Below are 19210 nucleotides of genomic sequence, written 5' to 3'. Positions count from 1 at the left end.
GCCGTGCGGTATTACTTACCTCCTAAATAAAAAAATAAAATAAAATAAATAAATATATATAGAGAGATTTACCACACATAACCTAAGGGTGTCACCTTTGCACACCTGTAACACTGAAGAACCAAGCAGAGCTCTCAGGCCACACCCATCTCAAGCCTCCAAGGCGCCTCCAACAGCAGGCAGTCCATTTAACACAGACATAGTATAAATAAAAACAAAAACTCACAGTGAGGGAAGAAGAATTAACAATGCCAACCAACAACCACAAAAATCGAGGGAACAAGATCAAGGATGACACTATGATGCCTGCAAATAAAAAAAAAAAACACACACACACCAAGCCAAGATTATGAAGATAATGAGATAGAAGAAATGCAAGATACGGATTTCAAAAAATTCATGATAAGAACATTTAGCACTTTTACAAAAGCAAATCCTTGAACTACAGAAATCCTTATTGGACAGGATTGAAAATCTCTCTTGTGAAAATGAAATCTTAAGGAAGAATCAAAATGAAATGCAGAAACTAGTAGAACAGGAAAGTGTGATAGTGAAGAGAAAACAAAATGAAATGAAGAGCTCAATAGATCAAATGACAAACACATTAGAAAGTCTAAAAAACAGTGTCAGTGAAACAAAAGAGAGAATATAGGACTTAGAAAACAGAGCACAGGCAGAGTTAGAGAGAGAGACAGAGAGAAAGGTCTTCCTTCTGTTGGTTCACCCCCAAAATGGCCACTATGGCCTGCGTGCTGTGCCAATCTGAAGCCAGGAGCCAAGTGCTTCCTCCTGCTCTCCCATGAGGGTGCAGGGTCCACACACTTGGGCCATGCTCCACTGCCTTTCTGGGCCACAGCAGAGAGCTGGACTGGAAGAGGAGAAACCGGGACAGAATCTGGAAGCCCAACCGGGACTAGAACCTGGGGTGCCGGCACCGCAGGTGGAAGATTAGCCTAGTAAGCCACAACGCTGGCCACTATCTTCACTTTTCTTAATCTGTCTTCTCCCGGATTCAGTAAGCTCCCTCCCTATTCTGTCATCTTAGCTCCTCCTGGAGGGCGTATTCTTTAAACAACTATCATCATTTCTTCATTAATTTGAACCAAGAAAATCATAAATATTCTATAATCTTATCTTCCAAAGCCTTTTTTGACAACATACTTATTTTTCTAATATTGAGGCTACCAACTCAAAAATAGTATGGCAACTATTATTGTAATAAACATGGAAATTACACAGTGAAGTAAACTGTGTAAATTTAAACATATATAATGTACAATATATATATATACATTTTCCTTCTGTGACACATTAAATTTGATTTCCTCAAATAATTTGATTAGTGGAATTTCATGTATACGTATGGCGAAGTTCCTGATACTGTTCTACATATGGGTAATAGATCCAAGCAAGCCAGGTTTAAAATCCAGGCAAATCCATCTATAACCAGCAGATGTACCCTGTGCTTACATGCAAGCTCTGTGATCTTGTATTTAATAATAGGCTCACAGACTGTCCTCACTAGTTGTGGCAGGCTTTCTTTGTGACATTGCTTCATTTTTCAGAGTCATTTTATGATATAAAGTGGACCCAATTTTATTTTCCCCAACAATGTCTCACAAAGCACATGAGCTATAGCACACATATATACAACGTTATAGCAGACATAGCTGCTATGAGATATATCAATAATCCACATTTCTTAGCTTTGCATACATTCCCAAAAAAAAGAATATGTTTGGGCAATTTTTTTCCTTCCTATTCTTTGTAATGAGCTATATTAGGATATTTTATATCATTTCATCCTACAGTGAGAAATATTATTATTCTATGACCTCTCATTATTAAATTATAATTCAAAATGCTACACAGAGCCAAACTCACTCTCTTCAGAAAGAACAGTCTCTTCAACAAGTAGTATTGGGAAACTGATTTCCACATGCAGACTCTTGAAATCATTCTGCTACCTTAAAGCCTATATAAATATCAATTCATAATTGATCAAAGATCTAAACCTAAGCCCTGAAAACATCAAATTACTAGAGGAAAACACTGGGGAAACACTGCAAGACATTGACTTAGGCAAAGACTTCTTGGATAAGACCCCAGAACTACAGGCAATAAAGGAAAAGATAAGCACATGAGATTACATCAAACTAACTAACTTCTACTTAGCAAAGGACATACTCATCAAGGTAAACACGGCTTACAGAATGAGGGAAAATATCTACAAAATATACATCCAATATCCAATAAAGTATTAATATCCAGAATAGGAAAGGAAGAGGGAGGAGAAGGAAGGATTGGAGGGCAGAAATGTTGGGCAGAATCCCTACATTCCTAAAGTTGTACTTGTGAAATGCATGGAGTTTGTATTCCTTAAATATAAGGTTTCTTTGGGGGGAAAAGGACCTCAAGAAACTTAACAACAACAAAACAAACAATCCAGTAAAGAAATGGAGTAAGGAATATGAACAGGCATTTTTCAAAGGATGAAATACAAATGGCCAACAAACACATGAAAAGATGCTCTGGATCACAAGACATTAGGGAAATGGAAATAAAACCCAGAGTGTGGTTTCACCACACCCCAGCTAGAATGGCTATCATCCAAACTTCGAGCAATAACAAGTTCTGGAGACTGTGTGGCGGGAAAAGTACTACAATAAACTCTTGGTGGGAATGAATGAAAAATGCTACAATCATTATGGAAGATGGTATGGGGATTCCTCAGAAAAACAATACTAGTTCTAAGATACATTCCAGCTATCCCACACGTAGGCAAACAAAGATATAGAAAGGAAATTAAATCAGCACATGAAAGTCACTTGCACTCTCATATTAGTAGCAGCTCAATGCACAATAGCTAAGCTGTGAAATCAATCTACATGTCCATCAACTGATGAATGGATGAAGGAAACACAAAATGTATATGTATATATATATATATATATATATACACAAATATATGGTGAAATATTAATTATCAGCCATGAGAAAGAATGAAATGTGCACACTTGGAACTGGAAGTCATTAAGCTAAACGAAATAACCATACTCCCCAATCCAAAATGTCATAATTTCTTTTACATGTGTTAGTAAATATATACAGAGAGGATAAAAATTGTGTGGATCTCAGATCATTTGCTATATAGTTAAAAATATTGCTTCACTGAATCATCAAGTTAATAAAAAACATACCGCACTTTCACATGTTACAAAAGAAATTGAGGGGCGGTGCTGTGGTGCAGCAGGTTAAAGCCCTGGCCTGAAGCACCAGCATCCCCTATGGATGCCAGTTTTACTCCTGGCTGCTCCTCTTCCAATCCAGCTCTCACTATGGCTACGGCCGGCATGCTCCGCCAATCTGAAGCCAGAAGCCAGGTGCTTCTTCCTGGTCTCCCATGTGGGTGCAGGGCCCAAGCACTTGGGCCATCCTCCACTGCCCTCCCGGGCCACAGCAGAGAGCTGGACTGGAAGAGGAGCAGCCGGGACTAGAACCCAGTGCCCATATGAGATGCCGGCACCGCAGGCGGAGGATTAACCAAGTGAGTCATGGTGCCGGCCCATGTCCACTGTCTTGATAATATATTCGAGGCCAGGAGTTTCTCCCTTGTGGTGTGAAAATGAGAAGCCTCCATGGACAAAATGCAGCACGTGTTGTGTCTCAAGCACAACAATATCCCACTTTGCATCTATGATCCACACCTTCTCCAGTGTTAAATAGAATTCACTTAGGAATTCAATGGTATAGAGACTCCTTACATCACCATATAGAATATGCACATTTGCTGATGAAATGTTTATCACCTCTAGGCAAGAGATTTCAGTTTCTGCATACCTTGACTTAGTGTCAGGGAGCTTTTCTGAATAGGCCAAACAGACACCTTTTCTTTACCATCTCAGCTTCAATATTCTGAAGGAACTGCTCTCCTTTCATATCATTAGATACAAAGAGTACCACCCAAATCCAGCCAAACTGTGGTAGTAACGAGTGCATTCCACAGACCAGAGAGTTATCACTGTTGGCCATCTGAGAGTGATGGAAACTTGTCTCGCTCATTTAGCATGGGATCAACAGGATGATATGTGATTTGAAAGGAAAGAAAACCATCATGATCTGATGAAGATGGATTACGAGTTGTCAATCTTGGGAAGTGAGAAAAAAAAAAACACTGCTCTCCAACAGGCACATCTGAACACAATGATATTGGGAAGACAATGTCCAGCATAGACACAGCCAAGTTCTATTACCTGGGATCAGAGAAAACAATGCTTCAATGCCTATTGCTTTTAGAAGAAATGTAGATCTTCATTCATAGCATGAAAGTGAGTAAGATACCCATGTATCTTCATGGCAAGCCATGGAGAGAAGGAGATATGATTTCTGGTTGCAGAATCACCAGGACATTGGTGTTTCCCACTTCTCACTGCATGTCACAAGAGGTTAACAGCCCCACTACAACTGGGATTACATGTTACCTCTGAGACAAACAACTCTTTTTTTTTTTCTATTTTTTTTTTAACTTTTATTTAATGCATATAATTTTCCAAAGTACGACTTATGGACCACAATGTCTTCCCCCCCATACCGTCCCTCCCACCCACAACCCTCCCCTCTCCCACTCCCTCTCCCCCTCCATTCACATCAAGATCCATCCTCGATTATCTTAATATACAGAAGATCAGCTTAGTATACATTAAGTATGGATTTCAACAGTTTGCTCACACACAGAAACACAAAGTGAAAAATAATAGATGATTTTTTTTAAATGATGATGAAATCAGATCAGACCTATTGTCATGTTTAATCCCAGTGAGAGTCAAGTTGGGAATTGATAATTTCTTTCTTTCTTTTTTTTTTTTACAGAGGATCAGTTTAGTATGCATTAAGTAAGGATTTCAACAGTTTGTACCCCCATAGAAACACAAAGTGAAATATATTGTTTGAGTACTCGTTATAGCATTAAATCTCAATGTACAGCACATTAAGGATAGAGATCCTACATGAGGAGTAAGTGCACAGTGACTCCTGTTGTTGACTTTACCAATTGACACTCCTGTCTATGGCATCAGTAATCTCCCTATGCTCCAGTCATGAGTTTCCAAGGCTATGGAAGCCCTCTGAGTTCTCCGACTCTTATCTTGTTTAGACAAGGTCATAGTCAAAGTGGAGGTTCTCTCCTCCCTTCAGAGAAAGGTACCTCCTTCTTTGATGACCTGTTCTTTCCACTGGGATCTCACTCGCAGAGATCTTTTGCCAGAGTGTCTTGGCTTTCCATGCCTGAAATACTCTCATGAGCTTTTCAGCCAGCTCCGAATGCCTTTAGGGCTGATTCTGAGGCCAGAGTGCTATTTAGGACATCTGCCATTCTATGAGTCTGCTGAGTATCTCACTTCCCATGTTGGATCACTCTCCCCTTTATTTACTCCATCAGTTAGCGTTAGCAGGTACTAGACTTGTCTATGTGCTCCCTTTGACTCCCAGTCCCTTCACCATGACCAACTGTGAACTGAAACTGATCACCTGGAACAGTGAGATGGCATTGGTACATGCCACCTTGATGGGATTGAATTGGAATCCCCTGGTATGCTTCCAACTCCACCACTTGGGGCAAGTCAGCCTGAGCATGTCCCAAATTATACATCTCTTCCCTCTCCCATTCCCACCACCATGTTCAACAGGGATCACATTTCAGTTAATTTTCAACACTTAAGAATAACTGTGCATCAATTACAGATCTAAACCAGTCAAATTAAGTAGAACAGACTAAAAAACTACTAAGAGGGATAATGTATTAAGTTGTTCATTAACAGTCAGGGCTATGCTGATCAAGCCACCATTTCCCATAGTGTCCACCTCACTCCAACAGGTTTCCCTCTTGGTGTTCAGTCAGTCGTCACTGATCAGGGAGAACATATGGTATTTGTCCCTTTGGGACTGGCTTATTTCACTCAGCATGATGTGTTCCAGATTCCTCCATTTTGTTGCAAATGACTGGATTTCGTTGTTTCTTACTGCGGTATAGTATTCTAAAGAGTACATATCCCATAATTTCTTTATCCAGTCTATCGTTGATGGGCATTTAGGTTGGTTCCAGGTCTTAGCTATTGTGAATTGAGCTGCAATAAACATTAGGGTGCAGACCTCTTTTTTATTTGCCAATTTAAATTCCTTTGGGTAAATTCCAAGGAGTGGGATGGCTGGGTCGAACGGTAGGGTTATCTTCAGGTTTCTGAGGAATCTCCAGACTGACTTCCATAGTGGCTTGACCAGCTTGCATTCCCACCAACAGTGGGTTAGTGTCCCTTTTTCCCCACATCCTCGCCAGCATCTGTTGTTGGTAGATTTCTGCATGTGAGCCATTCTAACCGGGGTGAGGTGAAACCTCATTGTGGTTTTGATTTGCATTTCCCTGATTGCTAATGACCTTGAACACTTTTTCATGTGCCTGTTGGCCATTTGGATTTCCTCTTTTGAAAAATGTCTATTGAGGTCCTTGGCCCATCTCTTAAGTGGGTTGTTGGTTTTGTTTTTGTGGAGTTTCTTGATCTCTTTGTAGATTCTGGTTATTAACCCTTTATCTGTTGCATAGTTTGCAAATATTTTTTCCCATTCTGTCGGTCAAACAACTCTTTACTGTGCTGATCTCCTGAGGGTTTCAATCCTCCTATGCTATTCCAGTCTGAGCCTGATGGTAATGGGTGCACAATGCTACCTGTTTCCCGTGGGTCTCCTTTAAGAGTCTCTGAAATGTGAATGCAGATCCAGGGAGGCAGCTCAATTGGATCATGTAATTGGGTTCCTGACACCTACTTGGGAGATTTGTATTGAATGCTAGGCTCCTGGCTGCACCACAGCCAATCTGCACCAGCACCATGGTGGGTATTTGGTGACTAAACCAGTGAATAGGTGTATACTGTCTGCCTGAATTGTTTCTCAGTCCCTCAAACACACAAAAAGATTTAAATCTCTGAGTTGCACATGGAAAGTAAACTGGGAACCCTGTGAATGAATCTGCTACATGTGACAAAGTCAGGACTGGGCATAGGGAGAGAGTGAAATCTCATCTAACTGTAACCAAACCCCAAATATTCATTAATGATCTTTGGGATTGTCATCGTCTTCAGTGGGGTCCTAAATGGAAAATACAAGCCCAGGTCTTTATATCCCCACAACTAACATAGAGTCATCTTAGGACATCTCTGTGCTGCGGGTATTTCCTATGAAGAGTCAACAATCAACATTCCTAACAGGTGGGGATGGATACATTGGCCCTAGACAGAGATCTGGGCTGAGGCTCTCAGCATCCACTGCTCCTTCCCTTTCTCACAGCCTAACGAATTCCCCAGAATTTGTTTCAACTAAGAGTAGTATATGTGTAACTGGCTTCCACATGACCCTTGCATCAGATGTGACAGATCTGGTGGGAGATGGAAACATTTCTCACCAGAAGTCACAACCCATTTACCTGTGGGGTTTTGTACAGCTCCAGTACCATTCAAGTTTCAGCTGAAAATGCTGATGTGGTTCCAGCAATGATGGCAACCGTCTTGCCTTGTGTCTGGCAGATGTAGATAGGGATGAGATGATGCTTTCCAGTCAACCAGTACACAGTACTCCTCAGCGTGTCACTGGTAACAGAATTGTAGAGTTGGAAACTGAAGGTCAGGCAGGGGAGTAGCTGGGGGTCCTTATTGATCTCCCAGATAGCAAAGCGGAAGGCCAGCCCATGTTGATAGTTCTTCCACAGCCACCTAAAGAGAGGGGCAGCATCAGGGAGAAGGGAGAGACTATGGAATTTAGAGCAACAACACAGCCATGCCCTGATGCAACAATGGTCAGACTCAGACTTCCACTCAGTGGTTCCTCAGCTCTGGCACATGGAGGAGGTGTGAGTGAGGTTCCAAGGGCTCTAGAAGATCGCAGAAGGAACCTGAGACTCCTCTGAAGCAAACTGTCCCCATGATCACACTCACCTTCCCAAGCCCTTCAGGAAAGCCTTGATGTGTTCCAACATGCGATTTCACTTCTACTTAGGGATGGAACCCAAGAGGCAAGCATCTCTCTTTTCAGTACCTTCTGAAATGGTTGAATACCATCTGACTTGTCAGTTACCCAAGCATTCAGGAGCATCTCTAATCTATTCACCAAAGCCATTTTCTTGAGACCTCTCTGTAATTTTCCAGTAATGTATCAACTCTTATAGAAGCAATTTCATTCAATTATATTTGCCTTGAAAATAAGCATTTGGTTTAGAACATCTAATTGTCAGAATATTCACAATGTTCACTCAATTTTTATTCACTCTTTTCCTATTGCTCAGGATTCTATTTTATCATTTCACATTTTATTGTTGAACATTCTCTGCATTTTTCTATCTTAAGCAAAAATAAGAGTTCTTGGGATTTGATAATGGCTCTCAAATGTTACATGCCCAAGAGAGTGGATGTTTTGTTTTCTCACAATGGATAACATTGCTCCTCTTTCTAGGAATTTTTTCTTATTTCTATATTTCATCCATAATTTGAGTGTTAAATTCATACCTGTTAAAATTATGTGGGATTAAATAAATTTATGCAATCATCTGTTGGTTGCTTTTCATTGATTCATGTGTTTGAAGGCTAAGATTAACAGACTGTCATTTCAAGTTGTGTCAAATTCATGAAATATTTTACACAATTTCTACTTGCAGTGTTTTATTTTTAGGATAAGTGCATTTTTTCTCAGTTCATATAATTGATTGCATTTGGCACACAGTTTAAAAATTCACCAACACACCAACAGTATGAAACTAAACAGCATTATAAGTTATTCCTCCCTCAGAAAAATAAAACATAAAAATAGCTACAAAAAATAGAAACCTTGGAATAAATTTAACCAAGGAGGCCAAAGATCTCTATGATAAAAATTATAAAACATTTAAAAAAAGAGTAGAAAACCTTAAAAATGGAAAATTCTCCCAGGTTCATGGATTAGAAGAATCAATATCTTCAGAATTTCCACACTACTGAAAGCAATTTACAGGTTCAATGTAATCCCAATCAAAATAACAATGACATTCTTCTCAGATCTAGAAAAGAAATGCTGCTAAAAGTTATAAGGAAATACAAGATACCCCAAATAGCTAAAGCAAACCTATACAACAAAAACAAAGCACAAGACATTGCAATACCAGATTTCAAGAATTAACACAGGGGATTTATAATCAAAACAGCCTGGTATTGGGCTGGAGCTGTGCCACAGCGGGTTAAAGCCCTAGCCTGTAGCGCTGCCATCCTACATGGGTGCTGGTTCTAGTCCTGGCTGCTCCTCTTCCAATCTAGCTCTCTGCTATGGCCTGGGAAAGCAGTAGAAGATGGCCCAACTTGTTGGGCCCCTGCACCCATGTGGGAGACCTGGAAGAAGCTCCTGGCTTCTGGCTTCAGATCAGCACAACTGCAGCTACTGTGGCCATCTAGGGAGTGAACCAGCAGATGGAAACCTCTCGCTCAGTCTCTACATCTCTCATAACTTTGTCTTTCCAATAAATCTTTAAAACAGCCTGGTACTGGCACAAAAACAGACATGTAGACCAATGGAACAAAACAGAAACCCTAGAAATCAATCCACGCATCTACAACCTATGTATCTTTGACAAAGGAGCTAAAATCAATCCCTGGAGCAAGCTCAGACTCTTCAACAAATGGTTCTGGGGAAACTGGATCTCCACTTGCAGAAGTATAAAACTAGACCCATACCATACAAGTTACAAAAAAATCCACTCAAAATGGATCAAAGACCTAAATCTATGACCCAATACCATCAAATTACTAGATAATATTAGGGAAACTCTACAAGACTTTGGCATAGGCAGAGACTTTTTTGAATAGACTTCAGAAACACAGGCAATCAAAGCCAAGATGGACAAATGGGGTTACATCAAGCTGAAAAGCTACTGCACCACAAAAGAAACACGCAGCACAATGGAGCGGCAATCGACAGATGAAAAAGTATTTGAAACCTATGCCACTGATAAAGGGCTAACATGCAGAATCTAAAAAGAGCTTTACATCCAACAACAACAAAAAATACAATCCTATTAAGAAAGAAATGGGGAAAGGACTTGAATAGGCATTTTTCAAAAGAGGAAATCCAAATGGCCAGCAGACACATGAAAAAATGTTCAGGATCACTAGCCATCAGGGAAATGCAAATCAAAACCACAATGAGGTTTCACCTCACTCCAGTTAGAATGGCTCTCTTACAGAAATCAACAAACAACAAATGCTGGCATGGATGTGGTGGAAAGGGTTCCCTAATCCACTGTCAGTGGGCATGTAAATTGGTGCAGCCATTGTGGAAAACAATAGAGATACCTAAGACATCTGAATATAGACCTAGATATGATCCAGCCATCCCACTCCTGGGAATTTACCCAAACCAAAAGAAATCAGCACCTGAAGGAGTTATCTATACCCTCATGTTCATTGCATCACTATTCTTAATAGCTAAGATACGGAAACAAGCTATGTGTCCATCAACTGTTGACTGGATAAAGAAATTATAGAATATATACACTATGGAGTACTACTCAGCTGTTAAAAAAAGGAAATCCTGTCTTTTGCAACAAGATGGATGCAACTGGAAAACATTATACTTAGTGAAATAAGCCAGTCCCAAAAAGACAGATATCATATTTTCTCTGACCCAAGGTAATTAACACCGTACCTGAAATATAATGTATTGGGGTAAAATGGACATTTTGAGGTTCAATGATCGTTTACAGTCTTTGTCTCTTCTGTTGCAGAAGAGTGGTTATTGTTTCACACAATTTGCTGAACGCTTTTACTTAGTGTAGGGTTAACTATATGATCACCAAGTACATTGAAAATAGATATTTGTAAAAATTAAAAGTAGGAATGGGAGAGGTACGAAGAAGCAGTGTTGGAGTGTGGGCATGAAGGAGGGTACGAGGAGAAGTATCACTATGTTCCTAAATCTGTATACATGAAACACATGAAACTTGTAAGTAAAATTAAAAAATATTTCCCATTCTGTTGAATGTCTCTTCACTCTATTGATTGTATCCTTTGCTGTACTGAAGCTTCTGAGTTTATAGCAAACCCATTTCTCTAGTTCTTCTTTTGTTGCCTATGATTTAGGGGCTTTTATCCAAAAAGTCATCACCTAACCCAATGTCTCAAGATGCTTACCCCAATTTTCTTCCAGCTACTGTATACTCTCAGGTCTTCAACTTGGGTCTTTGATCCATCTTGAGTTGATTTTTGCATATGGTGAGAGGTAAGGACCTGGTTCATTCTTCTGCATATATACATCCAATTTTGCCAGCACCATTTCTTGAATAGATTATCCTTTCAACAATGTGTGGTTTGAATACTTATGTCAAAAATACGTTTGTAATATATTCATTGATTAATTTCTAGGCCCTCTAATTTGCTCTAGTTATCTATGTGTCAGTTTTCATGCTAGTACCACGATGTTTTCATTACTATATCTTTGGTTTTTGTTAACTTTTATTTAATGAATATAAATTTCCAAAGTACAGCTTATGGATTAAAATGGCTTCCCCCCATAACGTCCATCACACCGCAACCCTCCCCGTTCCCACTCCAATTCCACTTCCATTCACATCAAGATTCATTTCGATTCTCTTTATATACAGAAGATCAGTCACTCTGGCCTCCGAATCAGTCCTTAAGGCATGCGGATCTGGCTGAAAAGCCCATGAGAGTATTACAGGCATGGAAAGCCAAGACACTGGGAAAAAAAAAAAAAACTAAATGAAAGATCTCTACAAGTGAGATCCCAGTGGAAAGAATGGGTCATCAAAGAAGGAGGTACCTTTCTATGAAGGGAAGAGAGAACTTCCACTTTGACCATGGCCTTGTCTAAATATGATCAGAGTCGGTGAACTCAGGGGGCTTCCATAGCCTTGGCAGCTCATGACAAGAGCCTAGGGTGATTACTGATGCCATAAACAAGAGTGTCAATTTGTTGAGTCAACAACAAGAGTCACTGTGCACTTAATCCTCATGTAGGATCTCTGTCCTTAGTGTGCTGTACTGTATCTTTGTAATATGCTTTGAAATCAAGTATTGTGAAGCCTCCAACTTGATTTTTTTTCCTCAAGATCATTTTGGCTATTCTGGATCTTTTGTGATTCCATATGAATTTTAAGATTGCCCTTTCTACCTGAAGAATACCCTTAGTACTTTGGCAGGTTTTGTACAGAATGTGTAGATTTATTTAGTTACTATAGATATTTTAAAGATACTGATTTCATGAACAAGGAATATCTTTCTATATTTTTGTGTCCTTGATGATTTCTTTCATCAATGTTTCATAACTTTCATTGTAGAGATCTTGCATTTCTTTGGTTAAATTTATTCCAAAGTATTGGATTGTTTTGTGGATATTATGAATGAGATTTCTTTCTTGATTTCTTTATCGATGAGTTCATCATTAGGGTGTTAAAGAGCCCATGGGCTTTTTGGTGTTTATTTGTAACCTGCAACTTTACTGAATTGGTTTATCAGTTCTACAGCTTTCTGGCGGAGCATTTAGGATTTTTCATGTAAAATGTCATGTCATTTGAAAACACATGGTTTGACCTCCTTTCCAATTTTTTTAAAGATTCATTCATTCATTCATTTTAAAGATGTATTTAATTTACTTAAAACTTAGAGTTACAGAGAGAGGAGAGGTGGGGGTGAGGGGGTCTTCCACTCGATGATTCACTCCCCAGTTGGCCACAATGGCCAGAGTTGTGCCTATATGAAGCCAGGAGCCAGGATCTTCTTCTGGGTCTCCCATGTGGGTGCAGGGGCCCAAGGACTTCTGCTTTTCCAGTCCATAGCAGAGAGCTGGATAGGAAGTAGAATAGCTGGGACTCAAACAGGTGCCCATATGGGATGCTAGCACTTCAGACCAGGGTGCTAACCTAGTGAACCACAGCAAATGGCCCCAAGATTTATTTATTTATTTTAAAGTCAGAGTCACACAAAGAAAGAAGGAGAGTCAGAAAGAGAAAGATCTTCCACCCGCTGGTTCACTCCCCAAATGGCATCAATGACCAGAGCTACACCAATCTGAAGCCAGGAGCCAGGAGATTCTTCCAGGTCTCCCACATGGGTGCAGGGGCCCAACAACTTAGGCCATCTTCCACTGCTTTCCCAGGCCATAGCAGAGAGCTGGATAGGAAGAGGAGCAGCCAGATCTCAAACCAGTGCCATATGGCAATGCCAGTACTGCAGGGGGTGGCTTTACCTGCTATGCCACAGTGCTGGCCCCCTCCTTTCCAATTTTGATGCCCTTTACTTCTTCCTCCTCCCTAATTGCTCCTGCCAACACTTCAAGTTGTGTACTGAATAAGAATGTTGAAAGTAGACATGCCTATTGTGTTCAAGATCTGAGGGGAAATGCTTTCAGCTTCTCTCCATTCAATATGATATTGGCTGCCAGAGCATTAGTGACTACTGAGGCATAGACACCTCTCATTCTATACCTCATGCTTCTACACCCCAAATGCCTATACGTAGGCTGTGGCTAGACCCAAATCAGGGAGTCAAACCAGGATTCTCATATGGGTGGACAGAACCAAGTTCCATAATCCATCACCACTTCCTTCCAGGGTCCCCAAGAGTCAAAAGTACAGGCCAGGAGTCAGAGCCAGAAACTGATCCTATGTAATCTGCTAGGCTAAGTGTCTTACCTAGAAGTCATTTTCAAAGGAAAAGTTAATTTTAGTTATTTTATATATATGGAATGTTATATCAGTTTGGTTTTGGCACCAAACTCTGAAAATGTGACAACAAAACAAGCAGAAAAATATTAGAATCCCTTAGAACTTGCTCTTTTCTTTAAGCCTTTCAGAGAATTCTTTTCAGGCCTTATAAGAATAATGTAGCACTTGGGGGCAAAAATGCACCCTAGGAGTCCTGCACTGGAGGCCAAGATGGAGAAGACCTCCACGGCCACCATGACCTTCCCCTTGGTGCTGTGGTAGACAGGCAGGAAGGTCACCCAGACACTGCAGAACACCAGCATGCTGAACGTCAGGAACTTGGCTTCATTGAAAGTGTCAGGCAGATTCCTGGCTAGGAAAGCTACAGTGAAGCTCGCTAGGGCCAAGGAACCCAGGTAGCCCAGGACACAGTAGAAGGCAGTGACTGAGCCCTTGTTGCACACCAGGATGATGTGGTCAGGCTCAGCATATGCATCTAACTCAATAAAGGGAGGAGAGATGCCCAACCAGATGCCACATAGAGCTAGTTGGATCAAGGAACAGATGGGAATGATGAAGTTAGAAGCTCCGGATACAAGCAATCGCCTCATTGTTCTTCCAGGTTTCATAACCTTGAAAGCCAGAATCACAGTGATGGTCTTGGCCAGCACAGCAGAAATAGCCACTGTGAACACAAGACCAAATGTTATTTGTCGGAGGAGGCAGGTGGCTGTGTTGGGACGGCCAATGAAGAGTAAGGAGCACAGGAAGCACAGGAGGAGGGCGATGAGCAGGATGTAGCTGAGAGACCGGTTATTGGCCTTGACGATGGGAGTGTCTCGGTGCTTCACAAAGACTCCCAAAACTGCAGCTGTGGTTACAGAGAAGCACAGAGCCATGCAAACCAGAGCCATCCCCAGGGCATCCTCAAAGGCTAAGAAGGTCATCATCTTGGGGAGGCAGTGACTTCTCTCCATGTTCGGATACTCATGCTCTGCACACTGGATACACTGTTCTGCATCTGTGGAAGAAGAAAGGCTGAGTTTCCATTGATGAAATTCTGAAATTTTCCCTGTTGGGAAAAATGGTTACTTTGCAATGCCACTTTGAGTATAAAATACTCTGATGTAATATGAGGCCACACCCAGATAACCATGCCATCTTACCAGTTAAAGTGATCAGTTAATTCATAATTGATTATAAAAATAGGATTAAATATCAAAGGAGACACATAAATAAGACCATTGTCTGCTAATAATAATTGATAGCATTAAACAGGAGAGAATGATCCAACATTAGAAGTGGGATACACAGCAGACTCATAGAATGGCAAATGCCATAAAAAGCACTCTTGCCTCAGATTCATTCCATAAGGCATTCCAATCTGAATAAAAAGCCCATGAGAGTTTCTCAGGCATCGAAAGCCAAGACACTGTGGTAAAAAATGACCTAAATGAAATATCTCTGTGAGTGAGATCCCAGCAGAAAGAACAGGCCATCAAAGGAGGTATCTTTCTCTGAAGGGAGGCATTTCCGTTATGACTATGACCTTGTCTAAATAAGGTCAGAGTTTGTGAACTCAAGAGGCTTCCATAGCCTTGGCTGCTCATGACAAGAGCCTCGGTTGATCACTGACATTATAAATAAGAGTGTCAATTATTAAATCAACAACAGGAGTCACTGTGCACTTACTCCCCACGTAGGATCTCTGCCCTAATGTGTCATACTATGATAATTAATGGTAAAATTAGTCTTCAAGCAGTACTTTATAATTTGTGTGTCTGCGTGGGTGCAATCTGTTGAAATCTTTAGTTAGTTTATACTAAACTGATCTTCTGCATATAAAGATAATTAAAAATGAATCAATGAAAAATGGGATGGAAGAGTAGGAGATGGGATTGTTTGTGCATGGGGTGGTAGTTATGGGGGGGGGGGGAACCGCTATAATCCAAAAATTGTACTTTCAAAATTTGTATTTATTAAATAAAAGTTTTCTTAAAAATATGAGGCCACACCAGAGCAAGTTTCTACATTCCTGTCCCAGGGAGAATTCTCATCTACAAATGGGAACAAACTATTTCAAATGGCATCTTTAGCAAATGAGTGGTTAGGGTGGCTCATCCTGTGGCACAGTGATGTCCATATGCATTCTTCCAAATTCCTCCCCCTGCTGTCTCCAGTCTTTCTCGTGCTCAATCCTGCATCATCATGGCTTAGAACATTTGCCTAGGATAATCAGCTTTGGAGCTTTCCTTCTCTTGCAGAGAAATAAAAATGCAAAATGCCTATGAAATCCTTACAACAATCAATATCTAGCATTTCTTCATTGTATACTATTTGATATCTGGTAAAAAAAAGTCTTTCCTTGTTTTATATTTTCATATCTCTGGGACAATTTTTGTCAGTTATTCAATGCAAAGGTTGAAATATATTTTATCAAATCTAAAACATTTGGATTTTATGGAGGTGTTTGACTTTATTATAAGTCATTTGGGTATAACTGATATTTTCAACAAAATTTTCAAGGAGAAATTAGGTTTTTGAAACTTTCCAATTTCACCTGAAATAAGGGCGTGTTACCCTTCTGCCTCATGGAAGGAATGGAATACTTTGAGCTCTGCACACCACATTGTCCCTCATGAAAAAACTCTTGTGCCATTACACAAGAAAGAAGTCCTAAATAGAGGTCAATGAATGGGTATTTCTCTGCTTCAATGGCATTTCAGTTAAATACAGAAAATGGCATTGATTTGGCTACCTTTATCATAAAGGTATTATACAATTTTTGCAGGTGGTACTTATTCAATCACAAAATATTCAGAAACATTTTAAAATAATTCTCCCTGGCAATTTTTATCTGGAGATGCTCATTCTTCATATATTCAACAGGTGTGATCTCAGAGACATTCTGAGGGCACACAAGCAAATGCTGCTGCACAATGGGCTTCAAGTGTATGTTCATTCATTTTTCATACTTTTTTATACATTAGTGGGTATTCCCAAACCCATTATGCATAAGTTAAGTCATTGTTTCTTTACCTTTCTAATGACTAACAATATAAATTTCCTCTTGGGAAAGATTGAAACCAAATGGTTGCTACTGATAACATAATTGAATTAAGAAGTATCTGGCAACACCCATCAGAGCCTCTAAGGATCCATCAAAAGCAGACAGTCCTCTTAATCTACTGTCACAGTATAATGAGAAAAAAAAAACAAAGAATATCCCCAATATGCCAAACAAATGCAAAAGCCGAAGTAACAAGAACAAGGAAGACAGTACGATGCCCCCAAATGAAATAGACACCCCAATTCAGATTATGTAGATGATGAGATAGAAGAAGTGCAAGAAGCAGATCTCAAAAATTGATAAGAACATTAAGAAGTTCTCAAAAACAAATTCTCAAACTACAGAAATACTTAATGGACAAGATAGAAAATCTCTCTTGTGAAATGAAATATTAAGGAGGAATCAAAATGAAGTGAAACAGCTAGTAGAACATGAAACTCTGATAGTGACGAGAAATCATAATGAAATGAAGAATTCAATAGATCAAATGACCAATACATTAGAGAGCCTTAAAAACAGAATGGGTGAAGCAGAAGAGAGAATATCAGACTTAGAAAAAGAGCACAGGAAAATACACATCAAACTAAAGAAAAGAAGAGGAAATTAGAAATCTAAAAAATATTGTCAGGAATCTTCAGGATACTATTAAAAAACCCAACATTCAGATTCTAGGAGTTCCTGAAGGCATGGAGAGGGAGAAAGGATTAGAAGGCCTTTTTAGTGAGATATTAGCAGAAAATTTCCCAGGTTTGGAGAAGGACAGAGACATCCTAGTACAGGAAGCTCACAGAACCCCTAGTAAACATGACCAACAGAGATCCTCACCATGGCACGTTGTAATTAAACTCACCACAGTGAAACAGAAAGAAAAGATCCTAAAATGTGCAAGAGAGAAACGGCAGATTACTCTCAGAGGATCTCCAATCAGACTCACAGCTGACTTCTCATCAGAAACCCTACAAGCTATGAGGGAATGGCAAGATATAGCCCAGGTACTAAGAGAGAACAACTGCCAGCCCAGAATATTATATCCTGCCAAGCTCTCATTTGTGAATGAAGGTGAAATAAAGACCTTTCACAACAAACAGAAATTGAAAGAATTTGTCGCCACTCTTCCAGCCCTGCAAAAGATGCTTAAAGATGTGTTACACACAGAAACACAGAAACACAGAAACATGGACATCGATTTGAAAGAAGGTAAATGAAGGAAATATCACAGCAAAAGATCACAGGAAGTTCAAAACATATATCAGAAAATATCTTTGGCAAATGGCAGGGCAAAGCTACTACTTATCAATAGTCACATTGAACGTTAATGGCCTGAACTGTCCAAGTAAAAGACACCGATTGGCTGATTGGGTAAAGGAACAAAACCCATCTATTTGCTGCTTACAAGAAAGACATCTTTCCAATAAAGATCCATACAGACTGAAAGTGAAAGGCTGGAAAAAGATATACCATGCCAACTGAAATGAAAAAAGAGCGGGCACAGCCATCTTAATATTGGACAACATAAACTTTAACACAAAAAATCTCAAGAGAGACAAAGAGGGGCACTATATAATGATTAAGGGATCAATTCAACAGGAAGATATAACGATTATCAATGTATATCCACCTAATTACAGGGCACCGGTTTATTTAAAAGATTTGTTGAGGGACTTAAAGGGAGACTTACACCCCAATAAAAAGTACTGGGGGACTTCAATACTCCACTCTCAGAAATAGACAGATCAACAGGACAGAAGATCAGCAAGAGGACAGTAGTTTTAAATGACATTATAGCCCAAATGGATCTAACAGATATCTACAGAACTTTTCATCCTACACAGAAAGCATTTACATTCTTCTCGGCAGTACATGGAACCTTCTCTAGGATTGACCACATACTAGGCCATAAAGCAAGTCTCAGCAAATTCAAAAGAATTAGAGTCATGCCATGCAGCTTCTCAGACCATAAAGGAATGAAGTTGGAAATTAGCAACTCAGGAATCCCCAGAGCATACGCAAACACATGGAGATTGAACAACATGCTCCTGAATGAACACTGGGTCCTAGAAGAAATTAAAAGAGAAATCAAAACTTTTCTGGAAGTAAATGAGGATAACAGCACAACATACCAAAACTTGTGGGACGCAGCAAAAGCAGTGTTAAGAAGAAATTTATAGCAATAGCTGCCTACATCAAGAAATTGGAAAGGTACCAAATAAATGAGATTTCACTGCATCTCAAGGATCTAGAAAATCTGCAGCAAACCAGACCCAAATCTAGTAGGACAAGAGAAATAATTAAAACCAGAGAAGAAATCAACAGGATTGAATCCAAAAAAAATTACAAAAAATCAGACAAAAGAGGATCAGTTTTTTGAAAAAATAAACAAAATTGACACCCCATTGGCCCAAATAACTAAAAAC

General features: G+C 39.7%; 2 protein-coding genes across 2 annotated transcripts in view; both read right to left on the bottom strand.

The window, feature by feature from the left end:
* LOC127490050 (vomeronasal type-2 receptor 116-like) overlaps positions 1–8020 on the bottom strand; it is a 46141-nt gene extending 38121 nt beyond the window's left edge. The window contains exon 1 of the mRNA XM_070067605.1: positions 7980–8020. Coding sequence (XP_069923706.1) covers positions 7980–8020 — 41 coding nt within the window. The remainder of the gene's footprint in view (positions 1–7979) is intronic.
* Positions 8021–13780: 5760 nt separating this feature from the next.
* Positions 13781–19210, bottom strand: part of LOC138847798 (vomeronasal type-2 receptor 116-like) — a 43725-nt gene continuing 38295 nt past the window's right edge. The window contains exon 6 of the mRNA XM_070067604.1: positions 13781–14747. Within this exon, the coding sequence (XP_069923705.1) occupies positions 13834–14747 (914 nt within the window). The 3' untranslated portion in view covers positions 13781–13833. The remainder of the gene's footprint in view (positions 14748–19210) is intronic.

The sequence above is a fragment of the Oryctolagus cuniculus genome (assembly GCF_964237555.1).
Source record: "Oryctolagus cuniculus chromosome 16 unlocalized genomic scaffold, mOryCun1.1 SUPER_16_unloc_1, whole genome shotgun sequence".
In the NCBI taxonomy this organism is placed as follows: Eukaryota; Metazoa; Chordata; class Mammalia; order Lagomorpha; family Leporidae; genus Oryctolagus; species Oryctolagus cuniculus.
The sequence above is the reverse complement of the archived record's forward strand: the minus strand, read 5'-3'. Positions and strand labels throughout refer to the sequence as shown.